We start from the raw sequence: 13,396 nt of genomic DNA on the forward strand, positions 1-13,396 counted from the left end.
GAAAACTTAATTCAGCCCTGGGCCATGCAGCATGCTTGCTCAAAGTGTGGTCTGCAGACCATCCTTAGTTTCGGTTATATAAAAATGCAGATTCCTGAGCACCACCCCAGACCAGCCAAATCCGAGTGTCTGGAGTGGGGAGGTGAACTCTGAGGACCTGCATTCAGCCAAATATCCTAGTTGATTCTGATGTGCACTGAAGTTTGAGGCAAAGGCAAATTAAAATTGAAGAAGAACCTAACTGGATAACCACATGGTCCATTTATGCTGTAGCTGAAAGAAGTTTCTATTGCCCTTGTATTTCCATAAAGGACACAAACCATATTCTTATGCAACCTTCATACCATTCATCAAAGTCCAGTGAGGCAGTGTTTATTCTTTAAGATATAAATAACTGTATAGAAGGATAAATAAATTTTAAACCAAATACAAGATGCTGTTTTCAAAGTACTTACCACTTGTTCTGGGAAGATCTGATTCAGAAACTATAAAGGAATAAGAGAAAAATCAGACGCATGCATGTTTCATGCACAGGGAACCCTAAACAAAAATCCACCTTTGAGCCATTGCTTTTCTTATAGTTGACTCTGAACTAAAGATGTAACAACTGCATGTAACTCAACATCAACAAATCTGGAATCTGTTTTTGAAATTTAATTCAAATTGAAAAGATTTCTTGAGACTCTAGTGCAATGAGAGGTCTAGGCTTGCTTCTGAAATGCCTCAAAAGTCCACACCTGTGTCATCTCTTCTCCTCCTTCACAGACACCCAAGGGTGCTGATTTTTAAAAGCTTAATCATGGCAGAAGATTTTGTACATTTTCTAACCTGGGGACCTGGGGTCATATTCGAGTTTTATATGTGTCCTCTTAGTTAATCCTCGTACAACCCCATAGGGAAACTGAGGCTCGGGTAGGTGACCCAATCAACTGACTAGTAAGTGACGGGGTAGGATTTGTGCTCAAACAGTTGCTCTTAACCATTTCACTATTCTGCCTCCCAGTGTATGTATGTGTGTGTGTGTGTGTGTGTGTGTGTGTGTGTGTGTGTGTATATATATATATATATTTTTTTTTTTTTTTTTTGGTACGCGGGCCTCTCACTGTTGTGGCCTCTCCCGTTGCGGAGCACAGACTCTGGATGCGCAGGCTCAGCGGCCATGGCTCACAGGCCTAGCTGCTCCGCAGCATGAGGGATCTTCCCAGACCGGGGCACAAACCCGTGTCCCCTGAATGGGCAGGCGGACTCTCAACCGCTGCGCCACCAGGGAAGCCCCCAGTATATATATTTTTAACGTTTGTATTATTTGGCCCAAATCATGGTCTGCAGTTTTGCACAGGCAGGTATGCTCATGCATGCACAGGACTAGAATAAAAGAGGAATTAGGGAACAGAAGAAGTTAGCCTTTAAAGCACTGACTGAGGCAGGGGTATTCATTATTTCCCCAAGACCTGTTAACAATTCTAGAAAAGAAGAGAAATGTGATTCTATCCAGAGAGACTCAGTTAGATGCTGCTGTCCCTGTCTGCCCCTGCTGCCCTGCTGTCTATAACCCCTGCTGGACACCCAGTGGGGCAGTCTGGGGGACAGGGACCTTAGGAAAGAAGTGTGGCTGGACAGAGACTTGCATGGAAACTTGGGGCCTATCTTATGGTCAGTATGACACCTCACAAGGAAGGAGCTAAGGGTCCAAGTGGACTCCCTCAGAGGACCTGTCCTACATCTAAAACCCAGCAGGACTCTGCAGCCAGCAGTCCCTCCTGAGTTCTTGGGGGTGGCCTTGGGCACCACAATCACCCGGCTCCCGAGTTTGATAGAGTTACCAGAGCTGAGTGTCTGTGTCTCCCAAAAAGTAGTTTCTCTGGTGTCACTCACTGTTGAGGTTGCTGAAAATACAAGGAAAAATAGCCAAATGAGAGGTCTTCCGAAAACAAGAATTAAATCCGGACCCACCTTCCCACCAGCTAATTCAAGCAGGGGAGAAAGTTGCATTACTCTTTGCTTTGGAAGGTAGCTGGACCCATTGTTCATTAATTGATTCACTCAGGGAATATGGACCAGTCTCTGACCACACAGGGGGCACAGGACAGTAGGGACCCATCATAGAGGGTAAGGTGTAGTCCTCTGGAGCTCAGAGGCCACCTGGCAGCCAGACTTGCTAACCGGTAACTCTCCATCTTGGCCAATGAGGAGCACAGTGGAAGGGGAATGGGAATCTCAAAAGGAGCAATTCCTGGGCTTGGGAGAAGGGCAGGAGGAATCCAGAGAGGAGAGGATATTTCAACAAGGCTTAGAAGAAGACATAGACATACATCAGGAAAAAACAGCGTGGAAGTCGAGTTGCCAGATGAAACACAGGATGCCCAGTTAAATTTGAATTTCAGATAAACAATGAATACTGCTTTAATATAAGTATGTCTGCAATATTACATGGGATATATGTATACTTAAGAAAAAAATTTATCTGAAATTCGAATTTAACTGGGTGCATTGTATTGTTATATGCAATATCCGGCTACTCTAGATGAAAGGCATCCCATACGTGGCAGTAGACTAGAAGTTGTCTTAACTACCCTATATGTAACCCACTAGCCAGATCCACTGAGGCTCTCCATCCTCTCTGTAAACCTACTAAACTCTAGGCTGGTATGCTAATATCTAGTACACTTGGCATCTTTCACTCCAGCCAAGCTGTGTGATCGATTAAAGGCAGGTATGAGTCCTGAACCTGTTTATGCTGGTTGTACCTGGCCTTAGATTAAATATTAAGTAAATTGATCAAATATGGGTACAAAAAGAAAGATGTCTTAAAAAAAATAAGGCTGAATGCTTTGGAAATAAAATAAAATAAAGTTGCTAAAAGAAATCAAGTGGATTAAACAGCAAAAAGTAGAAGGATATGTAAAGCAATAGAACTTCTCCCCTCATACTGCTTTGCAAATGTCTTTCGTTTCATGCTCTACTTTAGAGAAACTAAAATTAGAAATTATAGATAATGCCAAATGGGCATAGTTTTTGGAAGAAAGACATTGCAGAATTGCAGAAGATCCCTACTGAGAGAAAAGCCTACAGCAACAAATTGGCAGATCAAAGTGTGTTTATATGTTTTAAGATAAAATAAAACATTTAAAATGTGTCTGTATCATATTTTATGATTACCCCATTTTAAACAACATTTTTGAAAAACCAACCAACTACCGGACCCAGTCACGTTAGAAAAGTGTTCCTTTAGAACAGTGGCTCTTAAAATGGTTCCATGAATCAGCAGCTCCAGCCAGCATGTGGGAATTTGTACAAAATGTACGTTTTTAGGCCTCCCCCAGCCTTAAGAATTTACCCTGGAGGTGGTGCCCAACAATATGTGTTTTTAACAGGCGTTCGAGGTGATTCTGATACACACTAAGGTTTGAAAAACGCTCGTGTCCTGCACCAAGAGCGTTTCGACACAGTGATAGGGAATAATTCATTCAACAATCATTTACTGGTACCTCCTGCATGCTAGACTCCAGGAGGCCGGGGGAATGTTGAGATTACATGATGCCGCCTCTGGTAATTGGCTCTAGTTGTCGAGACCTGCAGGTAAGCAATGACAGGACAGGGGACTGAGGGCTCTGATTGCTGGACGTCCAGGAGTCCGGCAGAAGATCACGCGAGATTTCCTGGAATGGGACCTGGACGTCCAAGGGGATGTGCGCCAGGCAGAGGGGAAGATGTGGGTGAAAATGGGCTCCAAGGAAGTAAAGACATTATGAATAAACTTTCTTTTTGAAATAAACTCATGAGAATAAAACTACAAACTCTATGTGAAGCTTCTTGGCTGTCTCCTGGCAGATGAAGAGATGAATCAGGTTTCTGGATGGAAGGACTGAATATAGGAAAATCAGTCGTTCTAAACTAATTCATAGGTTTGATATAATTTCCATCCAAAGGTTTTTCTTGGATTGATTGGTTCTTTAAAAAATGATTCTGAAGTTTATCAGGAAAAAATAAATAGGCTAAAAATGACTGATAAGTTCTTGAAAAAGAAAAAAATACTGATGGGGCAGGGGCAGGGGTGGGGGCAGTGAGAGTGGGGCTGGGAGGTCTTGTCCACCTATGAACCTGGGAGACTGGTGACTTAGGTTCAAATTCTAGCTCTGCTGCTTATTTGGTCTCTAAACTTGGGCAATTCATTAATTCTCACTCAGTCCTAGTTTCCTCATCTGCAAAAAGGTAGTTACACGAACCTACTTCACAAGGTTATTGTGAAGACAAAATCAGAAAAATATATCAAGTGCTTAATATAGTGTTTGCCATGTAGTCAGCATTCAAAAAATTATTATTAGCTCCAAAATATTCAAAATAAAGCTATAAAATTAAAACAAAGTTTAAAAATTTTAATAATTTTAAAATTATTTTAGATACCTATTTCACATCAGAAAGCAAAATAATTTTCAGAACAGAAGAACTAGATTTTTTAAAAACACACCAAAACAGGAAACTAATTAAATGTTTATCTGATTCTGTGAAATTTCTAGGTGTTAAATCAACAGGAAATCAAAAAGGAAAATAGCAATAAATTTAATTTTGTAAAAATATAAAATATTTGTGTGGAAGAAAATCAAAATTAAAAGGCAAACAACAAACTGGGAAAATGTTTGTCATCAATGTAACGGACAAAGTATTAACATCCAAATTATAGAGAGAATTTATATAAATCAACAAAGATGATACTAGCTTTCACACACACAAAATAAATGGATAAAGGATATAAACAGACACTTCAAGGAAAAGGAATGTAAATGGCTTAAAAACATTCACCTTCACTGTAAGCAAAGAAATGCAAATTAAAATGACTGTACACCGTTTTTCACCCAACAATTCATCCAAGATTTTTGTGGTACGTGGGCCTCTCACTGTTGCGGCCTCTCCTGTTGCGGAGCACAGGCTCCGGACGCACAGGCTCAGCGGCCATGGCTCACGGGCCCAGCCGCTCCGCGGCATGTGGGATCTTCCCGGACCGGGGCACGAACCCACGTCCCCTGCATCAGCAGGCGGACTCTCAACCACTGCGCCACCAGGGAAGCCCCCAGCCAAGATTTTTGAATAATAATATTCAGATCCAGTGAAGGTGTAGAAAATTGCCACTCTTGTTTTTTTACTGATTGGAGAAAGAATTGGTATACTGCTAGAAAATAATTTATCAATATGTTTTAAAAGTCTCAAAATGATCAACTCTTTGACTTAGTAATTCCACTTCTAAGAACCTAGCCAAAGGAAATCATAATTTACTTAATGTGGAGAAAGATGCACGAACAAACATCATCCTCACAGTATTAGCCATTATAATTACAGAAAGAACCTGAAAGAGGGTGGAAGAAATAGGGAGAGGTTGGTAAAAGGGTACAAACTTTCACTGATACCATGAATAAGTTCTCAGGATCTAATGTAAAACATGGGGACTATAGTTGATAACACTGTATTTATTGTACAATTGGAATTTGTTAAGAGGGTAGAACTTAAATGCTCTCACCAAAATCAAAGATAAAAATGTGAGGAGATAGATATGTTCATTAACTAGGTGGGGGAGAACATTTTCACAATGCATATGCATATCAAATCACCACGAGGTACTCTTTAAATATCCTATAAATTTCTTGGTCAATTGTACCTCAATAAAGCTGAAATTTAAAAAAAAAAGAAGGAGAAAACCTGAAAAAACGTCAGTCTCCAAAATCATGACTGCATGTTAAAATGTTCAGAATATAAACTATAGAAAGACTGTATATGAAAAGATATCACTTAGGGACTTCCCTGGTGGTCCAGTGGCTCAGACTCTGAGCTTCCACTGCAGGGGGCACAGGGTCGATCCCTGGTCAGGGAACTAAGATCCCTCATGCCGCACAGTTGCGGCCAGAAAAAATGATATCACATAATTTGAAAGAAATACATATTTTAACAAAGGCAATCTCGGGTGATAGGATGATGCGAGTTTTCACCTCTTCTCTTTCTCTAGCTCCTACATTTTCCACACTAACTATGCATTAAAAGCTGTGGTTTGAGGCTGAAGGCATGAGATGAGGTGGCAGGTAAGGTAGGAGGCAGATTCTTTTAGGTGTGCAGGGAACTGGGGTTGTAGCCTAAAAGAAAAAAACAAGGGTAAAAAGAAAAAGAAGATAAGGAAAAAATGAAGCTAAGGATAAAGCAGAGAGGGAGGAAGAGGAGAGAGAAAGAAGGAGGGGAGAGGGGAGAGGTAGGGAGGGGAGATGCTCATACCTTTTAGCAATTAGGACATTCCGGCATTAAGCTAATTAAGCTAGTATCTCATTTTATCTTCACAATAGCCTTTATGGTAGAATTATTACGCAGTCTGTTCTATAGAAGAGAAATCCAAGGCTTAGGGAAGGAAAACAACCCGTCAAAGGTCACACAACTGTGACAGAGTGAAACTGATGCTGGAAGTCGAGTGCACTGATCCCAGAGCAAGTGTGCTCACAGCTCAGCTCCACTGCTTCCCAAAATTCAAGTGAAAACACTGAGATTCCATTTCAACTTGTCAGAAAGCAAAACATTCTGAAATAATAATATTTAGTAATGGAGAGGCTGTGGTCAGTATTGTTCCTGATACAGTGTCTGGCTCCCCAGAAACTATACATAAGGGAAGAGAAATACTTCACAGGACCTGGCACAGGGCACAGAGGGGATGTCTCAGGGCACAAGCACCCTCTCTCCTGCCCTTCCATCACCATCAGTGGGAGCCTTTGTTAGGCTCTTGGTGATGCACTGTGTTGTACTAAGTAAGCAAGATGTGGTCCCTGCCCTCCAGGGACTCCCGGCATAGCAGGATCTCTAGAAAAATCCACAGATGATCTAGTGTAAGAGTTAAGATGTTATGGGAGAATAAGAATGGCAACCATAGGGTGACACACTGCGTGTGTGTGTGTGTGCATGTGTGTGTGTGTCGAGAGTACATGTCAGGGTTCCTGGATGGGACAGTGTCCATCGTATTTAAAAATAGCAGCTAGATTTAGCCAGGGGAGGGGAAGAATAAGACTGCGTTGCAGGTGGAGGGGACGGCGTGAACGCAGTCACCATGGCAAGAGGCAGCATTACTGCAGGGCCCAAGGTGGGCAGAACAGGTTGCTTTGTACTGTGAGACATCCTGCTACCAAGTAACCTGGAAAACAGGTAGAACAAATAAAATCATGGGGTGGAAAACAGCAGGGAACAAGTGGGAACTGAAACCCAGGTGGGGGTCTGGAGAGACACAGGAGGCTGGAGAGGATGGCCGGGCAGGAATGCAGGGTCCCGGTGTCAGACTGTGACACTTTGGGACTCGGTCCCGGGGCACGGCCTTGGACTTTATCTTCTTTCTGTAACATTCCGCACCTAGACTGGACTGAGTGACATAATGCCCGGGGGGACTTTTGCACAGTAAAGACAAGTTGCAGCCAAGGGAACTGGCGAGGGAGTAATAAGACATCTGTGAGGTCTGTTTAAGTGATAACAGAAGTGCCTCCCCCAGTCCAATGACACCCGCATAAGGACCTTGAAGTCCTTCCATTCCATTTCCTCCTTTTTTTCATGGTGTTAATCATTGCCAAAACCCCTGATAAACCGTGAAAAGGGGAAGTACAGGCATTAACACTTAGCTAGGAATTAGTTTGTAAGCAATTATTACTTTCTATTTTGCAAAACATTGACCTTGAAGAAATGGGGCCAAGGGAAGTTGAGTTAAAAGAAATTCTTTCACAATAACTTTACAGAATTATAGAAAAGTTGCAGAAAATACAGAGAGTTCCCATATACTCTTACCCAATTTTCCCTCATGCTAACATCTCACATGACTGAGGTACGTTTGTCACAATTACCAAATCAACAATGGTACATTCCTACTAACTAAACTCCAGACTTTATTTGGATTTCACCAGTTTTTCCTTTTTCTAGGATCCAGTCCAAGATACCACTTTGCATTTAGGAAGTTATGTGAGGAAAATGCCTAGAAGAGTAACAGTGGATGGCACCCAGTCCCCCTCACACCCTCCAGGTGCCAGACACCGCGTGGGTGACCTCAGGTCTATACAACCCTGTGAATCTGGAACACAACCCCAATTTACCAGTGAAGAAAATGAGGCTTGCAGAGGCTCCAGAGCTGGTAAATGGCAGAACCAAAGACATTGCCAGGAGCAGCAGGCGTTCCATGGCCCCTAGAGCCCAGCACAAACCTGAGCTCACTGACTCCTTCTCAAGAATTTGTGCAGAGACCGGAACTGAGAAGAGTGTCTGCTGCATGGGTTCCCCCAGCACAAAGCTCCCCCGGGGGGCTCCAGCACTCCTCAGATCTCTGCAAGGAACAGCAGGGGTTAATGGGCCAAAGCCGCTACCCGCTACCCGAATGCCAGCAGACCTCCTCCTGGTTCAAATCCCGGTCCACCGTCCGCAGCAACTGCTGACCTTGGACGGGACACAGAACCCTTCTGAGCCTCAGTTTCCTCACCTGCAATGCAGATACCTAACTCGTTAGCAGATTTAGAGAAGGGAAGATAGGTACCCTGTCTCACAGAGCAACTGGTACAGAGCCAGCACTTTGCAGAGGGTTAATTCTTATGTCTAAAATACAAATGCAGGCACACTTGTATGTGTGTGTCTGGGCATATGTGTGCACATAACATCATGTCAAACCACAGGTTCCTTCAAGCCACGCGTAGAAGCTGCCTTAAGCCCCTTTGTAGGTAAGGACATGGCAATTTGCTCCCTGTCCTTTAGGGGCTGACATGAATCCCCTGTCACTTTTCAGAGCCAGTGCAAGTCCAGGGATTAACTTCGTACTCATAAAAGCTGGAGCTAAGAACACTGACTTCCATTTTCAAATATTTTGATGGAGGCACAATCTCCAGCCCCCAGATTGTCCAGAGCCAGTACCCCCTGAGGTCCTCCTGACAAGAAGGGAAGGTGGGTGTCAACTGTCAGCGTGTTCCTGGTCAGAGACAGAGAGCGAGAGAGACAGAGAGAAAAAAAGAGAGAACTAATTGACAGACTGGCTAATCGTCCTGTTCACTTAGCATCTTGGTAAAATGACATTGAGATTCAAGGTCTCACTGATTTGCCCAGGGCTCTTTCGTGTCCATTTTATCACATGACACTCTAAGAACACAAAGATATGCTTGACTAACTAAGCTTCAGATCATTTCTCTAGGACTTCCCTGGTGGTGTGGTGGTTAAGAATCTGCCTGCCAATGCAGGGGACACGGGTTCGATCCCTGGTCCAGGAAGATCCCACATGCCGTGGAGCAACTAAGCCCGTGCGCCACAACTACTTAGCCTGCACTCTAGAGCCTGCGAACCACAACTACTGAGCCCACGTGCCACAACTACTGAAGCCCATGCACCTAGAGCCCGTGCTCCGCAACAAAAGAAGCCACCGCAAGGAGAAGCCCAAGCACTGCAACGAAGAATAACCCCTGCTTGCCACAACTAGAGAAAGCCCGTGCGCAGCGATGAAGACCCAACACAGCCAAAAATAAATAAATAAATTATTTTTTAAAAAGAGAGAATTTAACCACATCTTATAAAAAATATCATTTCTCTAAAGCGGTGACAGACACAAACTTGCAATCTTAATGATCATATCTGTGCTCAGCCACTTGATCTGATTTTGCTTGGTAAATATTAATTAATAAGCCAGACACACCTGCAGAAAGACGTCACATTATGAGCATTTCCAGGGCAATCTTTTCTGCCCATTTTCATCAGTACACAAACTAAGGGCTTAACCAATGATGACAAAGTTTTAGGGCCTCTTAATAGTGCACACTTCTCCTTAATTTCAGGAATTTTTCTAAGACCAATCAATCATTTCGTTAGTTGAGTGACTCACTGTAGACACTGACATAATGAATGACTTTTTCTAACTACAACCATGGCATTTCTCAGCCAGAAACAAAATAAAAATACTTGCAATTACAATGATTAGCAAAGAATTGCCCCCACCCTTGATAGAAAACTCCCCTTGAGATGGAAAGTCTAGCACCAAGAAACACATATAATTTGCCATGATTTGGAGTTAGAGCAGTGAAATTAACAAACGTAGTAATTAGATATAATACCTGTAGATAGAACTTGGCCCAATAAAAGACATATTTCAAGGCTGACTGTAGAGATCCCCATTTTCTGGGTTCTTCTCAATTTGAATACAAATGCCTTGATATTTATAAGTTCCTCGCTATAAGGAGGCGTGTCTCCCGGGGTACTCCATTTCTACTGCTGCCGTAAAGATAAAGGAAGTAAGTGACCTTTCTAACAATCGATGGTTAATCTGTGGGAGCAATTTAGGCGTGTTAGATTGATTGTCATATGAACAGTCTGGCTATTCTCCAACTGCAAAAGCACTGACATTAGCGATGCAATTTCCACTTCCTTCTAGGTGAACCTCTAAGTCTCTCAAGTGCTCCCTGAATATAGGCTTGATTTTAACCTTGGAGAATGTGAATGAATTTGTGGGAAAACTGCTCCAAGGTTTGGGGCACAGCAGGATGTAGGTTACTGAGCAAATACAGGACATGGTGCCAAAGGGGAAAAGCATCTCTTGGGGATGATTTGCCCTGGCAGGGAGGTCTCCCGTTGGCCCTTTGCCTTGGAGAAATGAGGATGGCGACAGTGCAGACATGACTGGAGAGCAGAAGACGTGAGTGTTACCCATGGATTCCACGGGCTTATATTAGCTTTAGCCATCACTTTCTGCCTCTAGCATGGATTCCATAACCCAGGAGCTGAGAACATGGGACCTCAAACTGAACCACCTCCAACCACTCACAATCTTTGATTTCTTGTCCTTGGCATTCACATTGTCTGACCTTTGGAGCTTGGCAAACCCACCACACCTGCCCCCAACCTTGCCCGCAATCCCTCTCTTACATAGGTATCGCTTTGGGACCCCCAGCCTTTCTTTATCACCAGACTCTAGTTTTATCCCGACAATCTACCAAGAAGGTTTCTTGTCATTTATTTTTTATCAAAACTCTATTGGTGGTTGGTAACTCTTGGTTAGAAGCATATGGCTTTGTAGGACTTGCCTCTGTTATCGTGGCCTGAGTGAGCCATGTTCCACCTTTCAGCTGAGATGTGGAGGCTATGAGATGACACCTTGGCTTCCTTGCCACAGAGCTGTTAACCCCTAGTCTCCTGGTGCTTCGTTCTGGAAGGATACCAGGAGCCCGTGCCTTGTATCAGCCACCAAGCAGGATTTAGGGCTGGATGTCTGCATTAGGCTTCATCCAGATGAAAGTTACTTTCAACCTTGGATTTCTTTTTTAATCCTATAGCTCTTCCCATCGTTCCCAAGTTCCTCCTCTCCCCTTGATGAGAATAGGCAAATTTCCGCAGGATAACCTCACTCTTTTTCATTCTCCTACTTTCAGTCCAACAGTTGATGAGAGTCGGGTGACAAGAAAACCAGGATACACATCTGCTAGGGAATGCCTAAGACCAGACAGCACCGTGGATTCCTCTTACGGGGGTTATGATTGTTTGGATCTTGAAGGGCTGGGCTGAGAATGATTGTGAAGTGCTGAGTTTGGGATCATCAAAAAAAGAGTGCTGTGATTGATTCGTAATGCCTGCCCTGAGCACAGCAGACAAAAATAGAGATAGGAGTATGAAATATCCACCAGGGAGGAGGGGGTACAAAGTGTCCCTCCCCCACAGAAGTACACTGTCTTGTCTTAGAGACAGACCTGCATGGTGACAATGACAACAGGGCATGAGTATTAATACAAGTTGCTATGGGAGAATACAGGGAATAAAACATGTAAGTCAGATGGCAGAAGCAGTTTCTCTAAGGAAGTGAGACTTGAAATATAAGCAGGGGTCATCGGGCAAACAAGGGTGGGAAGACCAGATGAGGAACAGGAGTGACCTTCGAGGATTGTGTGAGAGTGGAGTGGGTGGTAGGGATCCTGCCAGGAGACTGTGGAGGAAACCCCATCAATAGCTCAGCTCAGAGCAGAAAGAACAGCACCATTTCCTCATTTTTGTCATTGTGATGACCCTGTCCTTTCGCCCTTGTGGTTAGCGTAAAGATCCTAACACAACAAGGGCTTGTGAGCTTTTTGTTCAGAAGACACCAGGAAGAAGGAAGAGGAGGGAACCTACCTGTCATTTCAAAGCGAGCTGGAGAGGTGTGTCCAGGTGAAAAGGTGGGTGATGTCAGTGGAGCAGGAAGGCGGTGGGGTCCTGGATGTGAGGGAAGAACACAGTGGGGCCACAGGGCACCTGCCACCACAGTGTGGGTCCTTCATCACCAGGACCCCACCCTGTCCCAAGGCCCTTTGTGTCCCATGGCCTTTTATCAGACCCTGTTCAGAGTGGTCTTCCTCTTGTGTAGAGAGGAGGGTCCTGGAGAGACCCACCCCTCTCAGAGGGCCAACCTTTCTTTCCCCTGCCCACTGGTTAGAAGCATCTATGTCAACAGCCTGTCTGGGTAGAAGACCAGAGCTACAGAACTCCATTTCCTAATGAAACCTAACATTAAGAACAGTAGGAAGAAAGAAAAACTCATTAAAGATCCAAGACTCTGCCCTCAGACCCCATTTCTCAAGGACCTTCCCTGGGTGATTATGGTCCTGATGACTACCTGCTCTTGAAAACTCCAGAAGGCAGAACCAAGCGCTGGGCCTCAACCCGGGAGGCATGGCCTTCACTGGGGAGAATCCTCTATAGGGGTCCCTCATGGCTTTTTTTTAAGAGGCAGAACACTTTCCTAAATTGAAAGTCGTGGGGAAGCTCCAAATATGAACATTAACAAGTCAGTGGGACCGCTCTGAGTGTGGCAGGGGAGTCCCTGCCAGCTCAGCCAGTGCCACCAGCCCATCCTCCTAGAGGGCAGCCTGTGGCAGAGCTGGGGGTTCCCTGATGGAGGCCAGCTCCTCCCTTTACAGACCAGGAACTGGAGGCTCAGAGAGGCTCCTGGGGTTGCCAGAGGCTCTGCCCTGATACTGAGCTGGGTCCCAGGTGGACGCCGTAGAGCAGGCACCTGCCCTCAGCTTGGATTATCTAAGCCCCTTTCCCTAGAGGTTGGCTCTACATCCTGCCGGCCACCTGGGTCCTCCCACCCTGTGAGGTCTCTGATCTCTGAGCCCGGGAGCCCCGTGACGTGGGACAGACCTAGGTGGGAAGAATCGGGGCTGTGGCCTCTCAGGCATCACCGTATGCTTCCAGGTACTGGGTCCCAGGAGTCTGTGTGACCATGGCTCCCCTTCGGGTGTCAGTTTGACCCCTAAAATCTAATTTTACTGTCGCTGAGTAACCTGACATAATTGTTAGCCATTGTTACCATTGTAACAACCCTCTGGGCACTGTGTATGTGATACCTACAATGTTGCAACATCACTCAGCTTTGCTCTCAGAGAGCCTGTCTTCC

The 13,396-nt window shown here is 44.5% G+C and overlaps 1 protein-coding gene across 11 annotated transcripts in view; it reads right to left on the reverse strand.

Moving 5' to 3' along the window:
* DMBT1 (deleted in malignant brain tumors 1) overlaps positions 1 to 10,146 on the reverse strand; it is a gene marked incomplete at its 5' end in the record, with an annotated part of 111,249 nt that extends 101,103 nt beyond the window's left edge. For 10 of the 11 annotated variants that reach the window (XM_081240044.1, XM_081240046.1, XM_081240051.1 and 7 more), the window contains 3 exons: positions 456 to 485; positions 1,824 to 1,886; positions 10,086 to 10,146. In XM_081240044.1, the coding sequence (XP_081096170.1) occupies positions 456 to 485; positions 1,824 to 1,886; positions 10,086 to 10,146 (154 nt within the window). The remainder of the gene's footprint in view (positions 1 to 455; positions 486 to 1,823; positions 1,887 to 10,085) is intronic. The other variant, XM_081240045.1, reaches the window with a different exon arrangement.
* Positions 10,147 to 13,396: the final 3,250 nt, after the last annotated feature.

The sequence above is a fragment of the Mesoplodon bidens genome, assembly GCF_964165515.1.
Source record: "Mesoplodon bidens genome assembly, chromosome: 1".
Lineage (NCBI taxonomy): Eukaryota > Metazoa > Chordata > Mammalia > Artiodactyla > Ziphiidae > Mesoplodon > Mesoplodon bidens.